The sequence below is a fragment of the Cyprinodon tularosa genome, unplaced genomic scaffold, assembly GCF_016077235.1.
Source record: "Cyprinodon tularosa strain WSP-4 unplaced genomic scaffold, ASM1607723v1 ctg825, whole genome shotgun sequence".
NCBI classification, from domain to species: Eukaryota; Metazoa; Chordata; class Actinopteri; order Cyprinodontiformes; family Cyprinodontidae; genus Cyprinodon; species Cyprinodon tularosa.
The window spans coordinates 208,197-232,493 of record NW_024039591.1 but is presented as its reverse complement, the minus strand read 5'-3'; the positions used below and the strand labels follow the sequence as shown (position 1 = coordinate 232,493).

Sequence of the window (24,297 nt, the reverse complement as noted above, 5' to 3'; positions counted from 1 at the left end):
GAAGGCAGACACCTCAGACTTGCCTGATAATCATGTTCTTTAATTCCCCCCCCCCCCCCTTTTTTTTAAATAAGGAGCCCCTGTCACATCAATAGGGGGAGTGGGGGCCTAGTGGTTAGGGCATTGCGCTTGGAATCCAGAGGTTCTGAGTTCTAGCCCCACTCCCACAGACTGCCACTCTGAGTCCCTGAGCAAGACCCTTAACCCCACACTGCTCCCCAGGCAATGCACAATGGCAGCCCACTGCTTCTCAAGGGGATGGGTTAAATCAGAGTACATTTCGTTGCTCTGTACTTGTGACCGTGTAATGACAATAAAAAAGCTAAAAAAAAATATTTCCACAATTAAATGTCCAGAAGAGCCAAACCTAAATCTTTAGCATTTACTTGTAATTCAAATGATGAATAATTATCCCTCTAAGCCTACATTTCTGAAGTGTTTCTGTTTGTTGCAGTCATGATGAGAACAGCTCAGGTAAAACACACTTTGGCTCTTTTTTAAACAACTTATGTGGTGGTTTTCTAAACCAAAAATATAGCAATCCACTTCCTACTCAAAGATTTATTACCAATGGTTTAAATGAGGTCGCTTTTATTGTTTATTACTGTATTTTCATCGCACTATTGTTTTATTGTTTGCTGCATCCTGCCCTTCGCTCAGCTTCCCCTCGTGTATCCTCAGAGTTAATTCAAACTAATATTGCCTTTGGTCGGAAGCTATATTATAAACCGAGTTCAGCTTAGTGTCTGTCAGCTGTGGAGAGGAGTTGGGTACTTTCCACGCTGTCTTTCATTCAAGATTCGGGCAGCCTCAGATTCTTAGAAAAGAGGAAGTGGAAGTTATTGAAGTGGTATTAAAAATAGAAGAAACAACTTTTAATCAAGTAATGATTTTTTTTTCTCAAAAAATACTTTATTATAAAATATGCTCTGATATATCATTTCATGAAGCAAAGTTTGGCCATTTCTGCCATAACAGCATACTTACAAGCTGCATTAAGCAATATTCTGATGTAGTTCAACTGAATCAAATGAATCCCTGATACTGCGGTCTACTAACACATTTGGGTAATAGTTTAAGTTAACCTTTGCAAAAATGAAACCCAACTTTTGCACCTGCTCCTGCAAACACAACTGCACAACCAGCTCACTTAGTCTGGCTGTACACTTCCTGTTCAGCTCTAAGTGGCACATAGATGCGAGGTGGCTGAAGATCGTCGAGCTCGTGTAAATTAAAACAAACCCAGATGTTTTTCTCAGGAGCTTTGTGGACCAAACCAGAGCTGAAATGAGTTTACATTCGACACATGGCCAAAAAGATGACTGCGAACCCAGATTCCTCTGTTTCTGCTGAATGTGTAAGTAGTCAGTTGTTTGCCTAAAAGTTAGCTCTAGAAGCTTTTACAGTTATGTATTATATTGCTTAAAGCAGCTTTAAACTGATTTTGGTGCTAAAGCCATAAATGCTAATGCCACGTGTTCATATCTAGGCCACATGGTTGTACTTCATTTGCAGAAGATAGTCAACGCTTCACTCATCTGGTTTATTCATCCAAAGCTTGTTTTTTCTTGCATAATTTGTAAACAATCTAAGCTAACTGTATTTTTAAAGCACATATTTATGTTTTACATAGCAAGTTTTTAACTAATTCAACCACGTGACATCAGTGGTTGTATTTGTTTGATTTTAATCAGTTTATATTTTCATTTGAAAGCTAAAGATCTTTTTTGTGTTCTTCTTTTCCACTATGGCTTTATGTGTAATTTTTAAAGTTAAAATAAAAAAAAGACATATTTTTGCTGCTTTTAACAAGCTAATTTGAGTTATTGCACAGTTGTTTGTATATTTGATTTTTGAATGAGCCGTTTTAGTCATAATATAGCCAGAGTTCTGACCGTCTGTCTGTCAGGGATAATAGTACTACTTGGGTGTACCGGAGACATAAAAACCCCAGCCGCATTTTAGTAGTAGATCCTGCATTAACTTTTACAGCTGATACAGCAGGAAATAAGTGCCCTTATACTGCCTATTAGTATTAGACGTAGCTCAATCAGTGATACAGAGTGAATTTGAATTCATGTGGGATGGGTTAGGGTTTTGAAAACAAAATGTAGCTCTGTAAGAACGCTTGTCTCTGTTTGAGTAACAGTGTGAAAATTTGATTCAGTCTGTCCTGAGGCTCCATGGGTCACCTTTCCTGCGCTCTCCCTTTTACAGGCCTACTCAGCTGTTCATTACAGGCTTTGTGGGCTTGTTAGCACATGCTGCTGTTACTGCAGCCTTTGAGCTTCACATTCGTCTAGTCTTTTAACTTCCCCCCATAAAACCTGTTAGCAGCACACACATATATAAAAAAAACAACCTTTGCGGTTCTTTTAGAGCTTAAACAGAGAAAGTTTAGATGCCGGTCAGCTAATGATTAGGACCTAATGAATATAGCCTGGTTGAATCAGCCAGACATTATCCAGCGTACCCCCAAAAGATGGAGTCAAGCATTACAAAATTAAGCAAATAACGTTTTATCTGATATTTGTATCGTTTACCTTACCCCCCTCCCACCATACCCCAGACGTGCTTGTTAATAATCAACACTGGTAATACCTTCAATGCTACCCCCTTCTTATCCAGTGTGTGCTTGTGTTAATGGGAGCACTGCTGGAAATACCTGCTCAGTGTTACACTAATGAGATTAGACTAATTGGTATGTGCAGGTATTGCCGTAGCCGTTTCCCACTAGTTTACTTGACTGTATAAATTTGACACATGCGCATGTAGGATTGTTGTGAATGTGGTGCCCCTTTAAATTGTCTAGACAGGGCGAGAGAGGCAGTTTTCTCTGACCTAGACTTTGTTCTGTCTGTTTCTCAGGAGATGGCGGCCTCTGACCCCTGTGCAAACGCCCCCCCTACTCCGCCTGAGGAGCCGGAGCCTTCCCCGTCCTTACAGAAGAAGAGAAGGCGCAGGAAACTCAACAGAACTGAAAGGAATAAAGGTATAAATAGTAGTAATGACGAGTCAAATTATGCACCTTTGTGTCTTTTCTCTATGTACAGTTTTTTTTCTATTTTGTCTTGTTTGGTGTAGTTAAACTTATTTTAACATTATACAAAGATAAGTAAATCCAGCTACAGGTTAAATGGTTTTATTAATTTGGGGAAAAAGGTTATCGAAACCAACTTCACCCTGTGTTAAAAAGAAAATTCTCTTTTAAGTGCCATCAATGTTGGCCATATGTGGGAATATTTCTGTTGTTGTTTTGTTTTTTTGCTGTGGAGACATTTTGGCTTATTTCTGTTTCTTTAATTCAGTCACTTAGGAGGATTTTTAAGTATAAACAGCTTGTTTAAGATCACGTCACTGCACCAAAATTCGATTAGAGTCTGGAGTTTATCTTACCAACTCCAAAACCTTCATTTTGTTTTGGTTCTTTTGAGCCATTCACAGTTGGATTTCTGGTGTCTGTGGATCATTGTCCTGCTGCAAAACTAAATTGCATTTTAAATTCTTTGTCTTTTAAGTGATTTCTTAAATTCTGCAGGTCTGACAATAATCGAGCCTGACTACAGCATGAGAAATACGTAATTTTTCATTGTAGGTTAATGATTTAATAGGGAACACGGGCTAAGTTAATTTGATTAATTTAACTCAAAATTAGCACTCGAAATTTTGAAATAGTGAAATCTGTCTGAAAAATAAGAACTATGAAATTTTCCCTGTATAATGTAATTGTAGATCTAGTTTTATTGAATTTTTATTGAATTTGGTTATCTAACTTAGTTTATTATGTTCTTACCAGCCAAATAACACTGCTGTGTTTCAGTGTATTGTAATTTCAGAAATAGAGGCTTTTATATAGTAATGAAAGGCATGACTTTCCCTCCTCATTAAACTTGTTAAAATATACTAACAGCCCATTTCCTTTTTCCTCCTCTTCAGATGAACCGGATGAAAGAAACTGCGACTCTCCCAGAGAGGTGCGAAAACTTGTTGCTGCAATACTTTGGCTTTTGCCTCATCAAAATTGATTACTGATTGACTGATTAGTGTGCATTTTATTTGTGGGTGTACAGGGTGAGACCAGGAGGCTTCGGCGGAGGCCAGTCCCCAGAGTGACTTTCCAGGCTGGGGATCCGTTCTATATCAGCAGAAGGCAGAAGGAAGAATGGCTCAGCCGCTGGAAGATGGAGGTGGGAGATAAACAGGTCCCTGTCTGTGTGAAGATACTTGACAGTGCCATGCAAAAGTATTCATCCTGCCTTAAGCTTTTATATTTATTATATTGATTAACTTATATGTATTTTATTGGAATGGTATTAGATTGATCAACATTAGTCTGACACCCTTAAATAAAGGCAACCATTTGCCTCTGGATATTACCTATTTACTATACGGCTGTATAATAAGGAACTTAGCTATTGTGCCCTCCTTGTCATCATAAATTAATCATGCTCAGAATAAAACATGGTGGTGGTAGTATGATGCTCTGGGGATCCTTTGTTTTTATTTCAACTGTTCATGATTTACGGTAAGAACAGTTAAGGTAATAAACAGTAGTTATGAAAAAACAGCTGGGGGTGAAGATTTGTCTTCAAGTGTCTTCAAGTGGGACAACACTAAACATAAGGCCAGGTCTACATTCAAAGATCAAAGTTAAACCATGGGTTAGAATGGGCTTAAAAAGAATAGAGAACGTCTATTTACAGCTAATGTTCAAACTGTCTAACTGACGGTGAGCAAATTTTCAAAGGAGATCAGACACTGCAAACCCCAGCTTCTTTATTATTAAAAGCATTTAAAACTTAGGTATCATTTCCTTTCAACTCCACTATCCTCCCCTACTCTGTTTTTATTTATCAAATAAACTTAAATGAAACATTTCAGAAGAAGGTTTAAATTGAATTGATACTTTTCCGGGTGCTTTATATCTGCTCTGCAATATTTATCAGAAATAACTAAATGTGGTCTGATTTTCCGAAGTTAGATCACCTGTTTAACAGTTTTAAGTGATACACTGCAAAAACGATCTAGAAATAAGTAAATATTTCTTAAATTAAGTGTATTTATCCTTATTTTAAGTAGGTAAATGAGATAGTTTGCCAGTGGAATGAGTATTTTTACTCTTAAAATAAGATAATTAGATAAAATGCACTTGAAATAAGATAATGCAATAACGTTTTCTTATTTCAAATGTAAATTGTCTTGTTCCATTGGCAAAATGTCTCTTTTACCTCCTAAATTCAAGAACAAATGCACTTATTTAAAGAAAAAATTACTTATCTAGATTTCCATTTTCTCCAGTGTACCTGCTGTTCTTCAGCGGCTTGACTGCATCAGATATTAGCTGTGGTTTGTTGTTTGTTTTTTTTGTACTGCTGAATAGTCAAGTGAAGGTCAAATTCCTACAACTGTCAAGAAATAGATTTTATGCAGGTAGTTTGTTGATTGTGCAAAATATTTCCAGCTTATTTTCATATGTGCTATTTTATCCAATGTTTACTTTAGAAAATAAAACATGAAAACTAAATAAAATCTTCCATATTTTTGTTATAAACACTGCTATAGTCAGCCACTGATTTGCATAAAGCTCTAAACAGCAACCCTGCCTCTGCTCTAATAACCTAAAAAAATGACGCCTTTCTGCTGCTCTTCTTATACGCTTTGAGCAGCTTCACCATCTGGCATCCACCTGTAACCTCTGGATCATAGTTTCTCAAAGGGGAGGTATAATGTTCCTACCCGCTGGTCTGTTTTAAATATATTCATTTCTTGCGGAGCAACAAGGTCAGGGCCTAGATTTGCATCATAAATAATACAAGTAGATTGCCTACTCATCATTTGTTTCAAACGTTCTCTGCATTTTTACAGTTTTTAGTTATTAAAATTTTCTTTAAATAGAATAAAAGTTTATATTTTATACTGCAGTTGCAAAAATATACTGTGACATGAAACCAACAGAGGTATATAAATGTTACAGTTATGCAGAAATAGTGTTAAATGTGCTGCCTTAAAATAAGCTTTTTCCTCTCATACCCCTTTTTAATATTTCCGTGATTAGTTTTGTTTTGTTTTTATGTTTTTTTCCGAATTAGTATTCTGTAATCTAAAAATGTCCATATATGTGCTTAATTTATAAATTTTCATAAGTTTTTTGGGTTGTGTTATATGAACAACATATCTTATTTGAACCACTTTTTTAATCTGTAACACATTTTTTTTTTTTTATTTGAGTTTGTTTGCAGTCTTCTTTGCTCCACTACGAGGGTTTTAAATCTTAATTCAATCTTATAAATGCAGCCCAATTTTTTTTAAAGCACTATCAGACTTCGCACATAAAGCTACAAAAAGACTTTACTTCATGTGCCGCTACTCTTTTTGGATGTTCGCTGGTGTGCTAGGCTAATATTAGCTTGCCTTCTTTCCGTTTTGGTATGACCTGTTGGTGATTCAGCATGTTGCATGTTTTATTAAAGGCTCATAGAATGCAAAACCCAGTTTACATTGTCATAGATGAATAACGATTGTTCAGTGGGTGAAATGGACGTAGAGAAGTTCAATCCACATCGACACCTCCTTTCTCTGCAAATCTCACAATTCTAAACTTCCACCATAAAACGGGCAAATCCAAACGAAGCACCGAATTGACCTCAATTCAGGGGATGTTGCCTTATTTGGTTCTGGCCTGTACTTTTGTCACACCCCGAAATTGACATACAGACCAGCCCACTGGTTTACTGGCCCAATTGAGGGGGCGGGTATGAAGTGTTGACTGCTGGGCCGCTGACTGGACCGTTCTCAGCTAGATGAGGGGGGCTGGGGGCCCGTAACAGACATCCCAAGTCTCCCGAAAGTTCCGGGAGTCTCCTTGATATAGATAGTTGTTCACAGATGCCCGCAAGTGGGATAAATGATCCCTGATTTTAGACTATGCGAGGTGGTGTTATTTTGATGTGAGTGAGAGTGTGCAGGCAAAACAATGCATGCATTGTAGTCGGCCAAAATCCTGGACGATTTTGAAATTCCCCACGGACATTTTTTTTAGGTATGAAAAGTAGGAAATGTCCTGGAAAAGGAGGACGTTTGGTCACCCTACCATATCAACAATTTAGATGTTTTAGTTAGTGAGTGCTTGTTGCTATGATGAGTCGTTGTAAACCAACCAATCAGTGCACAGCTCATCTAAATATTCATGAGCATACCATAAAAGGAAGAAAGCCTGTTGTTTCATTCTGGGGCTCTTAACCAGGCTTGTATTAGGGCTCATAGAACAGCAAATATGCAATTTTCAGCCCAAGAGATGTTACACACCCTATTCAGAGACCTTAAAGGAATAGTACACCCAAAACATAATTAGCCTTCATTTTCTACTCACCCCCATGCTGAACAACACTCTGGAGTACTTTTTTGATATCTCAAATGCATCTGGAGATCTGAGAGGCTTCTTGCTGTCTGCTGACATTCAAATAATGGAGGTCTATGGCGCCCGAGACAGAAAGGTCCAAAAAAGTCCACAAAAACGTGTCAATATTCCTCCATACTGCTCGTCCAATGTAATCCAAGTGTCCTGAGTGGGTAGCATCCAGAATTTACTCGAAACGAAGTCATTTAGAACGTTTTAGAGCCTAAACAGTAGTGTATAGGATTTCCTAATAGCGCCCCCATGCGCGCTCACGATTCTACGGAAGCCGGCAGACCAAACCGGAAGAAAGAGCGCATTCAGCGTCTGCTCTGCCGATAATGCAAGCGTAGAAGAAGAAATGTGCTGTTTACCTGTGCAAAGAAAGAAACAACGAAAGAAAAATGTCTGAGGACTTCAGTGTTGAGGAAAAGCAGGAGTTCTTTGCCGAGCCTTTTCTCTATGAACCAGAATACACAGATGACGAACTTAGAGACATGGATGAGGCAGCTGCAGCTCAAGCTGAGCCGCAAACACCGTTGTGCTACAGACGTAGAGCGTCAGAAACGTGGTGTAAATGTGGAAATTGTCAAGCAATGCCAACAGAAGAGGAGAGCATTTGCTGTGTGGACTGGGACTTGTTGATGTCACCACTGGAGGATCTAAATATCTCCACTGATGAGACCGAGAGCACTAGCCAAAGACTTTGTGTCACCCAAAACACGGATTATCCACCATTACTGACCCGTGGCGTTCTGGAGATGTTTTTCCATGTGCCCAAAATCAATTGGAAAAAGAGGCCAAGACCCGCAGGACCAAACAACACGCTCTCTGCAGAGTAAGTTTTGTGCAACAGGCCTATGCCTTGCTAATAATATTATTATATATATCATATATATATATGATATATATATGATATATATATATGATATATATATCATATATATATATATATGATATATATATATATATATCATATATATATAGATATATATATATATATCATATATGATATATATATATATATATATCATATATATATAGATACATAATGTTAATGGTACTCACTGTGCAGTTTTTTGTATGTGATGCTAGTACTAAAGTCTGTTTACTCAGCATCTTACCCAGCTTGTGTCCTGGATGAGATGCTTTCTTTTTCACTTGTATTGCTAAAATAATGGCTCCATTTTACCCCCCCCCTCCCCCCTCCCCCAGTCAGTACAGGTTGGTGGCCTACCGTGTGGTACTCGAGTGGATTCTGAAAGGCGAGAGACTTGGCAAGGACAGCAGAAGAGTTTTACCAGCCTGTATTGTTACAAGCATCCATCCCAGCTACCCTTCACCAGATGGAGTGTATACTGGTTTCAAGGAGGCAGAGGCAGCTTTTGAACAGTTGTAAAGACTATAAACAAATCCTAAGAGACTCTTCCATATTAATTTGTACTACTTCATTATATTTCATATTTTTTCCCAAATCACAAACCTATACTGCCTCATTATAGATAACATTTCAGAATTTATGTAGCCGATAACTGTAACCTTTCCTGTACTATTGTGTTGTTTTGGAAATAAACAAAATGACTTTGGATGGTAAGAAAGATGTAACTCTGTTCCTTTGATTAAATATTTATTCTAGACCTAAGTGTGAAATGCAGACAAACCAACCACAGACACATGCCATTTTATTTAAAAATGTCATGTCATAACTATATTAAGTAAACCCCTTATCAGACTCTGTATCCCAGAATTTTGAAAAAAAAAAAAGGTTAAAATTACATGCCACCAGCTAGACTTTTTATTTGCATAAGTACAAATATAAAAAGGCAAGAGTAAAAATACTGCACCACTCAGACTAACTGCTGTATCGGGAAGTATGTTTTTGTATGGCTTCCTCTTTGGCAGGTTTTGGTTTCTGAGCAATGTTTTCTGGTATGGGAGGGATAGAAACATATGACTGGGGGTCTTTGATCTTGATGTTGGGCTCCAGGCGTCTCCGCACAACTTGCACCACCAGATTTTGCCGGAATGTTTGTGTTGTTGGAACATAGATCTTTTTGGCGACCCATTCTTTTGTTTGTTTTGGGTAAACCACATTGAACCGTGCTTGTCCTAAAAAACAAAGAAGAAAATGTAAGACAGAGGAAACATTAATGAAATAACATAGCTATTATAAAGCATTCAAAAAGTTTCGGTTTTAGGTTTCAAAAAAGGAACCAAGAAATTGTATCCAAATAATTAGGAATCTGGTACTTGTAATTTTGTGGTGGTGAGAATTAGGACCATAAAGTACCATATTTGTTATGCAGATCTTAGTGCAGCAGCTCACTAAACAGGTGCGGTTCCCATTGAAGGTTAAATGTAATGTTTGCTGTTTTTTCAATACAGCTCATTTTGAGGACATAAATGAGTATATGACACTGAGCACAGCGCACAAGGTTAGGTTTTTTTGTTTTGAAGATACTTTCTTGTTACCTGTGTTGGTGTAGGCCTGTTCACGCTGAACATTTTCATTGTGGTCCATAACGGCAAGCTGGGTGCGAGCTTTCATTGTTGAGTAGTGGAAGTGCAGTCTCTTCTCTGTGTATTTCAGCATAGATGCATGGAATACTTCAAGCTTCCCTGAGAAAACATAATATCAATCAATCAATCAATCTTTATTTCAGACACAAAAGAGGTCCATAGTAAAAACAGAAGAAAACAAAAGAAAAAGAAAACAAAAAGAAGCATGACATGATGCATGATCAGTTATTATTATCATAACTTTATGTTGCCTAAATGTGAAGAATGTGATGTTACTCACATCAGGGTCACCTCCACAAGTGGAACAGGCGTACCACAAGTGATTGCAGATGGATTTTATCCATGGTTGCAGGTTGTCCTTTTTGTTGGATGCTGACAGCAATTTTTTCATTAGCCCTACCAAAAACAGAACAATCGTCAATGAGTCTCAAGCAAGCATAAAATATGGCAACTGGAGTAAACGTGTGAGTAGAAGATGTTTTGTCTCTCATCCAAGAAACTTATTCCTTTATAAAATAGTCTGGTTGGGGAGTACAAGAAATGTATCCACCAGGTGTATGGTGGCAACGTCACTGAGGTGGCACTAAACGTTAGACAGGACATGTTGTTCATACAGGTGGATCAAAGAGTTTGGGAAGGATCAAGGGAACCAGGTGTTAGAGACAATATTGCTTTGTTGTTTCGAAAAAAAGAAAGGAGTGTGAGCTTTTTAAAATATTTAATTTACCTTCTGGGATAAATAAAGTATTTTTCATTTAATTTAATTTTAACGACAATGGGGAGCTCAGGGCTCAGAGAGTGTAGGTGATTGGAGATGTACAGTCCCAACAGACTGCACTTCTGCACATGGGTGACGTCAACATAGTCTTGGTGGGTATGAAGTACAAGGTGGGAGCAGGTAATAGAGGAGTGTGGGATCACAATGGGGCTGTGTATAACCTAGGCAGGTGCCAGCGCTTTGGCAAGGGAGGGGTAAATTATGTAAAAGTTTATGTGGCTGTACAAGGGCTATCCAAAGTATATTGTAAAAACATTTTCCTCATTATAGTAATTCCTTTACCATTGTACATTTACAAATTACAATTTGTCAGCTTACCCTTGACAACATGCCAGATGTCAAACTCATGGTGGATTTCCGGATACTCTTCGCGCATAATTTTTCGTATAGATGGTGATCGGTCAGTGGTTACCACCTCCACTTCAAGACCTTACTCAAGGAGATAATCAAGTCCTCTCCTGAACCCCACTGGCTCCATGGCAGCAGAGCTGGATGCCTCTGTCACCTGTACCACAAAACAAAAATTTAATGTTTAAAATCATTTTCATACATCTTTGATGGGACAGTGCTTGTCATAATCCGATAGCAACATTAATTTTGTAATATGTTCCACATATTACACATACATTTATTTACTTCTTTAATTTCATTCCGCACATGATGAAAATGAGAAACATTACCCCCAAAAAAAGGAAGAAAAACAATATAATAAATGCACCAAAATTGATAATAAATACAATAGATAATAATAATATTAAAAAAAAGATACAATAAAAAAAGAAAACTGAAAATAGATAAATATAGAAATTTAAAAAATAATGTAGGCTACATTTATCAAATTGAAGAACGAAAACGAGTGGGATTAAGTACAAAACCAAATTCAATCCCACCCTCTAAAAAAAAAAACATATACATAGATCACAGTCTTCCGCTTCACAATTATTATTTGCCAATTAGAATGACCAAAATCCAAATAAAACTACAAAATATATGCATATGTATCTTTGTGCAGTCAATTTGTAAACACACAATTGACAATTGTTCTCATATTATGTTGTAATATGAAATATGAAATAATAATTTCCCTTACCTGCACTAACTGAAAAAGGATTATTTCATTTGTTGTGTCCTCCATGAAGCTGTAGGTGTTGTATTTTGCGGAGAAGCCTGGGCTGTAAAGACAAAAAGATAAATATTATTTATTTATTTATTTATTTATTTATTTATTTATTTATTTATGTATTTTAAATCATGGATCACATTAGTATTTCTCTGGGTGCTAAAAGTTGAGTTATTATCATCCAGATTTTTATTTTTTATTAACTCCTAAACACTAACAACTTGCAGGCCATCAATGATCACATTGATTGATCACAAAATTAATATAATGTCACACTGAGCTGTGGAGCGGGTGTTTGTCAATAGGTGGGTTGTACATACATACAGTGTAAAAAAAATCCGTATGATAACAAAGCAACTAAAATAACATGACTTGTAAAAAATTCCATGATTGTCCAAATTGATGTGGAAGTTAACATTTTTACTCAAGTAATATTAGCGTGTTTTAACATTTTAACGTTTTTTAAAAAAGTACCGGTAAAAATACAGATCATATACAAACGTGTAAGTTACATAAATGGTTTATAAAGTACATACCTCTGTCCTTAGTTGTGACACCATCGACACAGCTGTACTCTTTAATAAAGCTCTTCCTTTACAGGTTCGGAAATCATCCGCTGAAAAGTGTTCACTACAGACACGGAGAGAATCCACGTTAGCTGTCCTTAGATCTTTTCGTAGAGCTATTAGCCACAGTTTTAGCCTTTCAGGGTCCCGAAGAGGTAATTTGTGGAAAGTTACGGAATGGGTTATTCCACACTGCCGCTTCATCTGATTGAAGCATCCAGGATAGGAACGCACTCGAACCATCTTCTTAATTTCACGACTAAAATCACTAATCAACAACTTTTTCAAACTCTGAGAGAGACTGACCTCGTGCTCACCTGGCTCAGGGCAGAAAATAAACAGGTGAAAAGCGGAACTTCTTCTTCTACGCTTGCATTATCTGCAGAGCAGACGCTGAATGCGCACTTTCTTCCGGTTTGGTCTGCCGCGGTTTCCGTAGAGTCGTGAGCGCGCATGGGGGCGCTATTAGGAAATCCTATACACTACTGTTTAGGCTCTAAAACGTTCTAAATGACTTAGTTTCGAGTAAATTCTGGACGCTACCCACTCAGGGCACTTGGATTACATTGGACGAGCATTATGGAGGAATATTGACACGTTTTTGTGGACTTTTATGGACCTTTCTGTCTCGGGCGCCATAGACCTCCATTATTTGAATGTCAGCAGACAGCAAGAAGCCTCCCAGATCTCCAGATGCATTTGAGATATCAAAAAAGTACTCCAGAGTGTTGTTCAGCATGGGGGTGAGTAGAAAATGAAGGCTAATCATGTTTTGGGTGTACTATTCCTTTAAGGACCAGCACCAAATACCCTATAGAATCATTCTATGACCCCTTTAAAGGTTCCAGTAAATATTGTGTGGAAAACAATGCAGAAACAGTTACTATTATGTTTCATTAACTTTGTGTTAAAAGTGTGAATTGACCAGTGGGATCAGATGTTAGAGTGCTGTGCTCAGGTCACTCCAATATGCTTGGGATACAGTGTGGGGTGGCATTATGTAGACTGGGTATAACTTCTATTAAATATACAGCACTTAAAATAACTGATCTAATCATTTTGACTTCAGAAACACAAAGAGCAAAGGAGCTTTTCTGGTGTCTAGGACACAAACATTGTTCCAAGGTTCTTCATTTTTTTTCCAAATGGAATATTGGGGCAGTTGGGGCCCTTATATTGTAATATTGTAACTTGTAATATTTGGGATTATTTTCAGTGAAATTTTAATACAACTAAGTTTTGATTAATTTGCACTCTTGTTTTGTTCTTATCAACTCTTGTGTTGTTTGGTTATTTACTCTGAAAGGGAGTTTATTCTTAAAAATAAATGTTTGCTGATATTTATTGGTACTTATTGGATTTTGTGAGGTATATATATATATATATATATATATATATATATATATATATATATATATATATGGATGCACTGTTTATACCCTGAAGCACCTTTTCTTCCTTTGGCACCTTCTTCTTCTTTTTGAATATTTGAGCCGATGTAATGAATAAATGTATCCATTGTGAGTTGAATAAAGCCACTCAATCAATAATAGTTTATTATTGGAAAGAAAAAGGGTATTTTTCTTGTTTTCAGCATCATAATTCCTTTTTTAAAAAAGGCATATTGGGGGGAAACATTATTTGATTTTTTTTAATTTACCCTAGCCAATTGCTGATTACTGCCATGTATTCATAAGCTGTATTTATAGCCAAGTTAAATTTCTACTTTTAATTGCTGCTTCTTTGTCCACTGCCAAGTGGGTACAAACAGATGGTATGATTTTAGCTAAAATCTCTCCAAAGCACAGACACACACACAAAAAAAAAAATACAGAGCACATTTTTAAACCTTCCTTTTTTGTATTTAGAGTAGATTTTTCTAAAGTATTTTTAGATGATAAAAACATTATACATTTCTCTGATCTAGGATCTCTTCAACTTCAACAAATACTAAAGCTCCTCAAAATCCTTATGTTACTGTACACCCGCTGGCTTTTTACTTTATTATGAAATAAGTGCTGTGCCTGGTAATATAATACCAGGCAAGGATATTCTAAATATATATAAACATAATTTTTCAAATGTTGTTTTTATATTTTAATGGAAGAAAGCTAACCAAATGAACCAATAAGGAATCCAGTTATCAAAACCGGAATGACTGTGATTACAGTATTTTGGTTCAGTTTCACTTTTCATACCCAGATAGGATAATTGCTACACTAGTAGAGGCAAAAAAAATATTTAAACAGAACCTGACTGACAAGGTGAAGAAATAAACTACATGAACAGCTGTGAAACATTCGGATAAACTTTTAGTCTGTTCAGGTATATAAAGTGGCTCAAACCAACCAATATAAATGTTTTGAAGTTTCCTAATCAAAGTCTAAACTTAACTCCAACAGAGATTGACAGACTGCTTCCTTTAAATAAAATGTTCTTAAAATAAAACTATTTTTCAAAGAAAATTGAGAACAGTTGTTTAAACAATTAAGAAGGCTGCTGCTAGGGCATGAGAAAATGGAATATTCATAATATAAAAGTTGCGTTCTGTACATAACTAAATATATAGGGAACAGCAAAATAAAAAAGAAAATAAACAAAGATAATCTCAACAAACGTAACAGAGAACCATAAAATTATACGTTTTTCCAAAGAAGATCTTCTAATTGATACTGAATATTTTTATTTTGAAAATATTTTCTGTCACTGCTGCAGCCAAAACATATTTTATTAACAGAGCAAATCCTGAGTAAGTTTGTGTATGAAAGTAAATGTCACTAGGAGTAAAAATGCAACTATATATTTGTGGCTTTGGTTGAAAAAGAGAGTTCCTGACTGAGGCATAGGGGTCTGTGGTTATAATGGGGGGAGAGAAAGTCACTGAGACTCAGAACTATGAGAGCGTGTGAGAACAAAGATGGAGACTGAAACCGACCAAAACCAGAACTATGAGAGCGTGTGAGAACAAAGATGGAGACTGAAACCGACCAAAACCAAAGGTGCTTGTTGTTTCCTCTGTCGCTTGTTTGACCCTATCCTCCAGTGCTCTGTATTGTAAGGGAATAACCTTAAAAATCAGCCTGACACGTGACTGCGGATCATGAAGAATAAGCAGGTGTATTTAAAGGGGAACACTATTTTTATCGTTTTTTTTTACATTGGGCCCTTGATTTTACGTTATTACATCATGTTCTACTCACCCATATTAGTTTTGTGTCATTTGGAGCTGTTCTGAAGATATTCCGTTATGTTATATCCAATTAACGTCTTCCTATTCTTCCTGTGGGCAACAAGTTTATGGTACGCCAACATTCATAACATTCAGGCGAGTGTGTATGACGTTATCCATGCGCGCCGGCTACTGTTCATTCATCCTGTCCGCAGAACTGCAGCTAATTTTACTCACATGCCTGGAAGATGTCTAGTGCTACTACCACAGATGATCTCGCTCTTTAAATGGAATTGAACGATTCAGATTAGCTAGCCGAATGAATAGAAGGGGTAGTGCGTAGCCGCCTGTGGCCCGGGCTGCCTGTTTCGACTCCAGTTCAGCGCGTGGATAACGTCATACACGCACCGCTTTGTTTATAAATATAAAAAAATATAACCGCGAATGTCTGGGTGACAGTGATTTGCCTACATGTTATGAATGCTGGCGTACCATAAAGAATACATTATGAACAGTTTAGTTTGTGCCTTCAAGTCTTTGCCCATAGGAAGACGTTACTTGGATATGACCTAACAGAATATCTTCAGAACAGCTCTAAATGACACAAAACTAATATGGGTGAGTAGAACATGATGTAATAACGTAAAATCAAGGGCCCAATGTAAAAAAAAACGATGCTCTCCATTAAAGTTTTACACTTAGAAAGGGCTTTACTCTTCTTAAACCTTCAACTCTACAAACTTGTTGTCATTTACATGTACTAGAAAAACAGACTCTACTGGGTCAGATTGATACCATCTGGTGTTCAAATCTCAAACTGTTACCAGCTCATGTGACAGATGGAACGAGAGAAAAAAAGACAGAAAGGTAGAGCAAATGGGACTTCCTGTCAATTCCATGTTCTCCTCTGTGACTCATCATCCTCAGCTTTCAGGCGTGAGCTGATGAATGCAATACAAGACCGTGGAATGAAATGTAAGCAGGACCACTGAGAGTTAACCATAATCCTGATAGAGGAATATAGAAACATACATTTTTGAAACACATTGATTGATTGATTTACTTTGTCGATCTCGCAGCGGAGAACTCAACCTGTTAAATCGACTCAATTGTTAAAAAGAAAAAGAAGAAGATATAGTTGCAGTCTGATTTTAGGATTGCAGAATATCAGGAAATCATGCAGTTTTATACTGTAATTATCCCTTTTGCGTTTCCTATTAAGATATTAGGACTTTTTTTCGGAGAACTTTAGCTTCTTTGGTGTGTATCAACTGTAGAGGGCCCAGCTGTTGGCTGGATAGCTTATTTTGGCATGCAAAGAGTTAATTTGTTACCACTCCCAGAACACACTTCAAGGCAGGATTTAGCAATCAGACACCCTCTGGCCATCTTTGGGTGTTTCCTGAAAGACTGTAAAGGAGCGAGGGGGTTGAGGTCAAATGACTGCTGTTGAACCTAAGAGTCGCTAACTGTGCTGTATTGGTCGACTTATGAAAGAGTGTGCTGGCATTGTGCTAAAAAGTGTAGTTTATCAGTGACAGAAGAAGCACCCCACTGTGGTGTAATGTGCATCAGTTCTCAACTACGGTACTCTAACCCCCTTAAGGGATTGTAGGAATGAGTTTATATGTGGAGGAAAGTAAACCAAAAAAGAGTGTTCTTTATTTAGCTAAAAAAAAAACTGCTAATGGTTTGATATACTTGCCACTGTTATTGAGAAATATAACCTGGAATGAAGCTTAGAGATTAAAACTCTTAGAAGATGAATAAGAAGATAAATAATTATTGATTACATGTTGAAAAAAAATATGGTTTAAATCATTCATGAGAATTAACTGTTCAGTTATGTGTTGACAAACCTAGGAAGCGCAAGATGACCAAAATAGTGTGTGTTTTTTTAGACAGAATATAAAACGGCAGTGAAACCGGTGACTAACGCAGAGATTAACATGTCCCAGATTTCTGCTGGCGTGTGATGAATTGCTTCGTTTACCAGTCAGTATCTGCAAACCAGCTTCCATTAAAGGACTGAAGGACTACCATTTTCTTGTTTTTAGGATTAATAGAATTGAATTTGTTGCGAAACGCAAGAATAATCTGGGACGTGAAAGATTTACAGATTTAATTTTTTACTAAAATAACTGCCCTTAAAAGTAAACGATTGCACTCAAACAAGTTGGGTTTTCTTTCACAAGCTTCTAACATTAGCTTGCTGAAACTTAGGCCACTTCCTCCTGACAGAGCTGATGTAACAGAGTCGGGTTTGTAGTTTCCCTTGGCAGCACACACTTTTTCAGGAACGTACACTTGTGTAAGTTCTTCTCTGACCTTTCAGCCCATGTTGGTACAGAGCTTTTTTTAGTCTATTCTAGGGCTGCAACTAACGATTATTTTAAAAATCGATGAATCGGACGATTATTTTTTCGATTAATCGATGAATCGGACAAAAAATATTTTTTATATTAACCTCTTTATTCCAAAATAAACATTATAGACAGAACAAACAAGCACACAAGTACAGGTTGCTCATTAACTGTACTGGTGCAATATGAAAAATAAATGTTTGTGTTAAAACTACGCAAACTTACATGAGAAATGTAGCTGTACATCCACAAAATATAGGGTACTTTGTTTCATAAAGCGCAAAAAAAGACATTTTTGTTTTTAAAAGCCTCTAAGGGGTTCAAACAATAGGCCCCCCCATTTCAACAAATGAGTTTTTTTAGACTAGAAGAGGGCTGCCTTTTAAGACAGGAAAGTACAGCAGTTAAAGTTGCTACTTGAGAAAATACTGAACCATAGAGATAAAAATAGCCCTGTGATTCAAATTATAAATTGTATTTGGAATAAAAATGAGGGAACTAGGGGTGCTAAAAAACACATCCTCCAAAGACAGATATTTACATGGGAATGTGGCATATAATTAATTGACATATTACTGATCTTGCTGGATTTTATTCTGCTTTACTTCTATAAATTGCAGGATCATCTTTACTTTATCTTTGCCAGAAGATTTAAACTTTAAAAGTCTTGCCCTCATAATTTGCAAGTAAATTTATTTATAAAGTAAATATAAACGCTGCTTAAGCTAATTCAAATGAAATTAAAAGTAAAATAAGTAGCCAACCTTATCACTGTCTGTAACCTACTAACACGGTAAGGAAAGCATCAGATGAGCTACGTTTCCCCACTTTAAAACCAAACAAACATGGTGGTTCCGTGCCATGTTAATTTCTTTTGAAAAAAGTTGCATGTTATCACTTTTTTCGCTTTACAAAGCGCAGGCTATTTTAATTATTGTGATCAATTTGCGCCGTCAATACCGGTGCATGCGCGCTTCATTTGCAGTCTGGACGCTGAGGCTCTGACTGAGAGGGACTCCTGCGGGAAAACGCGGTTGGGGTGGGGGATGCGCCCCACGGCAGAGTAGGAACGATGCATGCTTTCACGTAAGAGTCTCCAAAAGCCGCCAGTGACACCGAAAAAAGTCGCCAGATTTGTCGCTAGTCGCTTTTTTGAAAAATAGTCGCTGGAGGGGTCTGAAAAGTCGCGGAGTTGGCAACACTACACCTGCGGCGCTGACTCGCTCTGCCGTATTTTTTTTTCTTCCTCTTTCAGTCAAGAGGCAGTGATGACGGCGCGGCGGATGACGCAATAATCGCGCGACACAACTAATCGATGATGAAATTCGTTGCCAACGCTTTTAAAAGTCGATTTTTATCGATTTTATCGATTCGTTGATGCAGCCCTACTCTATTCCTAGCGTTACTAGCATCTACTTCTGCTTTCATTTTGGGGTTGACATGCACGTTTCACCCTAAGTCCTGTATCACAACATCTCTTTCTTTGACAGTGTGATAGCTGGACATTCCCAGGCGCTTATATTTGCATTATAATTGTTTTATCAGAGAAACGTGGCTCCGTCAGGCTTGGGGGAAACATACCCAAGGATGAACAAGTTAAGATCTAAAATTGTCCTCCACTTTTTTTTTCTATTTCCATTGTGTCATACAATGAGTAGATGTATTTAATAGTTTACCCTAAAAATATTATTATATTTAAAGTAAGATTGTTGAAAATAACAGAGGATTACAAAACCATGATGTCATCTGATGTCCCAGATGACTTTAGAGGCATAGTAATGTTAGGATAACCAAAATATAATTTTGTTAATCCAAACTGACCAAAAACATGGAGGAAATTTGTTGTCTGCTCTATTAAAAAAGGCACATATGTAAATGTCTGTTTTCAACTGTCTTTATATGCATATGTGCTTTTTAGGTTTTGCCTGAACAAATCCTGCAGCCATATCACTTCAACGGCTTACCTAACCTTTGACCTCAGTTTGCATACACACCTGGCACACAAACACTCACACACACATAAACACTACCCTAATTTGCCTGTGTCTATCATCACTCTAAAAGCCCTCAGGCTACCAAACACAAAACTTCTCCCCACCTATCGGTGCCTGTGTGTTGTTGTCGTTCACGTTAACATCTGTTAGGGAAAGGAGTCAGTAAATCACACACTTCACTGGCGGCCAATCAGCAGAGAGCAAAAAAGAGCAAAGAGGGCGAATGTAGCCGAGGAGACACGCAGTAAGAAAGGAGTAGGAAGAAGAGCAGGAAGGTGAGTCAGAGCTAGACGAAGAAATGACAGAGAGGAAGAGAGCCAGGGAGGAAGGGTTACACTTGGAGAGTTACCATGTGCGACTTGTAAGTAGCTTCTCCTTATTTTCTTTCCTTCTTTCTTTTTTTTTGAAGTGTTGCAAATTATCCACAGTAGTGTGTGGAGAAAAAAAGATGCAGCCAAGCTTTGGTTATTAAACTGGCACAAGCTGGGTTGACTGTCAACTTCTCTCAAGAGTTCTTTTTAGATCTACATCAAGGAGGAAAATGTTTTGATTTAATAATTATTTTAAATTATTTCTGATAAAACATTTCCAAATATTCTATCCTGTGGGAAAGCTAAAGAGTTCAGTGATGTTCAGTCAAAGCCCTGTGTTACTGGATTTAAAACCATGTCCCAGTTTTTAATCCTGCAATTTTTTTCCAGTTTTATTACATCTTCAACTGTTGTTCTGGTCAATCAAATCTGAAGTTTATGGCTGTTGCTGTGAAAAATTTCTGCATGCTTAATAGGGGCAAAACAGTTTAAAAATAATTTTTTTGAAAACTAAATACTCCCATCTCTAATCAGTATAAATGTTGATTAAATCACTTTTCTTAATATTATGCCTGTGTATAGTTTTGCATGGAGTGATTGAAAAACAACATTAAGCCATAAGAGAATTATTGCAGAATAGGCAATTTTTTTTTACCTATTATTCAGATTCTTCTAGACTTAGACTAACTTTGCTGTCATTTTGTATGCACTCTGTGTATTTAATGAAATGTTGATGCATAAAGCTTTTCAACAGTGAATGAGCAGCTTACAGCAGTGAAATGAACATTTTCTAAGCACAACATGTGTATTTATGGTTTTCATTTGCTTTGGAAAATAGAATTATGATTTACGTTACACTTCTAAAACATATTCTTACTACAAATTTTTAAATACTCACAAAATATTCTGTTTTAGTTTTGAACTTGCTGTATTTTTTAAGAATGTATTTATTTTAATTTATTTAAAATATAAAACTGTACTATTTGATCGCTTATTTTTCATTTTCATGACAAAAATTGCAATAACAGAGTCGAGCCAACCCTGGATTTACGAAAAAAATGGAAAGTCACCAAATAATTACAAAAACAAATCTTTACTTAATTTCCTTAAGCCATCAGGTATAGCATTTCAGTAGTAAAGATCATAGCGATTAATGACTGAATGTAGTGTGAAGCACTTCAGTCAAGTCTTCTGACTTGAAAAAGCGCTTTATAAATACAGGTCATTTACTATTTTTACTATTGTCGGACTTCATGCAAAAATGGAAAGTTTCTCCTCAAAGTATCCCATAGATGCAAGAGACTCAGAGAGAGACTATGCTAAAATTTTTTATTGAAGTGTAATTTTCTGAAGCAATGTTGAGTTCATCTGGAGGTTAGGGTCAGTCACGCTTGTAAACGTTATGGGCTTTAAGAGATGGCTCATTGGTTGGGTCAAAAAGTCAGGGATCGTAGGTCAAGGGGGCGGCACTAAGAGTGAAAACACTGACCAGTCCTTTGGGTTTTTCAGAGTTCAAAGTTGTAACTCACAACTATCACTCCTTCTTCAAACTTTTATTTTATTTTTTTAGATTTTAGATTAGATTCAACTTTATTGTCATTACACATGTACAAGGCAACAAAATGCAGTTTAGGTCTAACCAGAAGTGCAATAGCAGCAAATGCAGGATAAATTATTTGACCCTAACATTAAAATACTCATTAGTCATATGGTATTTGCACAATTTGATTTTGGACACAATTATTTTAAATTCTGTTTACCTGTTTAAACATTTAGGGAAATATACAGATCTGGGGTTGCAACAGGGACAGTTGGGCAGCCTCTCATCACAACAGTATAGTTTGACCAGAATAAGGTCCCACATTGTCACAGTCTGTCAATAAGGTAGCATAATGAAGGATACAAAGGCAGGCAGGAGGTTGACTGACCTCAAGGTTCTAATAACAGAAGAACCACGATGGTTAAAACTGTTGGACCTAGCAGTTTAGGGAAGTAGATATACAGAGGGAGGTGATCACATAAAAAAGGACTAAATGAATCAATAGTGTAACATATGCATAAGGTTCTATTATTTGGGGATGCGTCCTGTGTTGCTTAATCTTATTTATCTTGCATTTAATCCTATTTTTCTAGTCTAGACATACAGCAGTTTAAAAGTTTCTGTTAAATGATAGACGTACTAATTTGGTAAGCGGTCTCCAATGTCACTCAAGAATCTTGTGTTGGGATGTAGAGCTTTAATTCCTGAGGTGCCCTACCAGAAACACCTCAGGAATGCCCCGTGCATTCAAAATGTTTAACTACAAGCTGTTCAGCTGCCACACAAATCAAGTTCAGTAAGAGTTTTAATATACATTTTTTTTTAGCACTTATGGTACCTTTCCCGTTAAACACTGTGACTTTTTCAGCTTGTAATGCAGTAAGATTTCAGATTAAAATGCTTTCTACTTAGGTCCGTTATAATTTTTTGGTTCAATCTCTGACTTCCAGAGAAATGAAACTCAACATAAACACAAGGCACAGCAATGCTGCCAACTAATTCTATCGAGCCTCAATATTATTTTTTTGATTTCAGACATATTTTAATCTAATGTCCAGTGAAAATGATGTGTTTGGTTTTTTATGTATTTTCATGGTTTTCATGAACAATAACAATCTAATGTATTTATTAAAGCAAGCATTGGTGGTAGTTAAGGAAGCTAATATTTCTTGGCAACACACATGCAGCCATTCTAGGAGGGAGACTTAGGCTGATTTATTCCTCTACCTTATATACAGTATATATGTAAATAATATGTAAAAATAGAAGTGAAAACATATGGAAAAAAGATTACTGTGCATGTTAAAATGTGGGAGTCTGTGTATGCATATTTGATGAGAAAGAGCTGATTGAGATTTTACAGGTTCAGAGGTCAACTGAAGCAGGAAGAAATTACTTTTTCACCCCAGAGTTCAACTGAGGTGATCCATGGTGTAACCCTAAAACTCTCACTTTGACGATTTATCCCACTTCTGCTGTCCACCATGCTTCTTTTTCAGCCTGCAGGCCTTACTTCCTTTGTTTAGTAATACAATTAAGTTTTTATTACAAATTGCAGCTCAGCTTTGGTACAAACCTCAGTGTCCTGTTCACTATGTGAAAAAAAAGATTGGTCTAAGCCAATAAAAGGCTCCGGTGGAGACATTGAGTCTTTCATCTGGGCCACAGAGGGATTGTGACAGTGTAGTAGTGCATAAAGTCATTATGTTATAGGCAGTTTCTAACTGAGCGCATTATTTAGATACAGTCTGTCAGTGTGTTGTCTTCATATCAAAGTTTTATACTCTGCTAGTAATTAGCAGTAATCTCTCAGGAGACTTTAGTGTGTATGAATTTACCTAAATTAGAAATTTCTTTCCAGATTTAAAGTTCTGTACTTAGAGCAACATCTGGATCTTGATTAACTGACCAGAACTACTCGGAAAAATGTTCTGACATATCCTGTGACAATATGAATTATTATTAATACACTTTTTTTTTTTACTAATTTCCTTTTTTAACCATTGTACAAGTCTTCTCATGTTCTCTGATAAATAGTATCTCAAGTTCAAAAATCGTACGTTAGGTGGGATCGACACTGGTAGTCAGATATGATAGACAAATAATTTATCAGTATTTGGAGCTCAAAATGTATTACACTCGGAATACAGTATCTAGGAAACAGTGTGTCCAAGCAGACTATTTCAAATATATACATATAATATGCAAATCTAGTTGAATTAATAGCATTTTTATTGACTGAGTGAAATAGCGGATACCGGGGATGATTGGAACTAATAACTCTGAGACAATTGGGCCTACACTAACCATCTACGTCTGTCTGCTAATGGCCCATGTATTTAGTTTCATAGCCTTTTGTTTTTGTCTCCATGAGTATTATTCTGAGAATTTGTGTTGTTTATAAAACTTCAATGAATAAACTGCAACATTGGTCTCTCTGAAAAATGCACATGCACAGACATCTCACAATGAAAAATTATATACATTTTTAGATACTTCTTTCAATAACCATCCCAGATTATCACGGCAAACAAATGTATTCA

General features: G+C 36.7%; 1 protein-coding gene and 1 long non-coding RNA gene across 14 annotated transcripts in view; one reads left to right on the top strand and one right to left on the bottom strand.

Annotated features, from left to right (window-relative positions):
* Positions 1–24,297, top strand: part of LOC119774693 (DNA (cytosine-5)-methyltransferase 3A-like) — a 92,313-nt gene that overhangs the window by 42,540 nt on the left and 25,476 nt on the right. Inside the window, exons 1-4 of one of the 13 annotated variants that reach the window (XM_038272353.1) lie at positions 1,298–1,357; positions 2,869–2,992; positions 3,937–3,974; positions 4,071–4,187. The exons of 10 other annotated variants lie outside the window; for them this stretch is intronic. In XM_038272353.1, the coding sequence (XP_038128281.1) occupies positions 1,307–1,357; positions 2,869–2,992; positions 3,937–3,974; positions 4,071–4,187 (330 nt within the window). In that variant the 5' untranslated portion in view covers positions 1,298–1,306. Of the gene's footprint in view, positions 1–1,297; positions 1,358–2,868; positions 2,993–3,936; positions 3,975–4,070; positions 4,188–20,106; positions 20,265–24,297 lie in introns of those variants that run through there. 2 more of the 13 variants (XM_038272352.1, XM_038272345.1) reach the window with 2 other exon arrangements.
* Positions 10,265–12,373, bottom strand: LOC119774695. Its single transcript, XR_005279561.1, has 4 exons — positions 12,348–12,373; positions 11,782–11,863; positions 11,010–11,196; positions 10,265–10,309 (listed from the first exon to the last, which is right to left on the bottom strand). It is a non-coding gene; the product is annotated as an uncharacterized LOC119774695 (long non-coding RNA).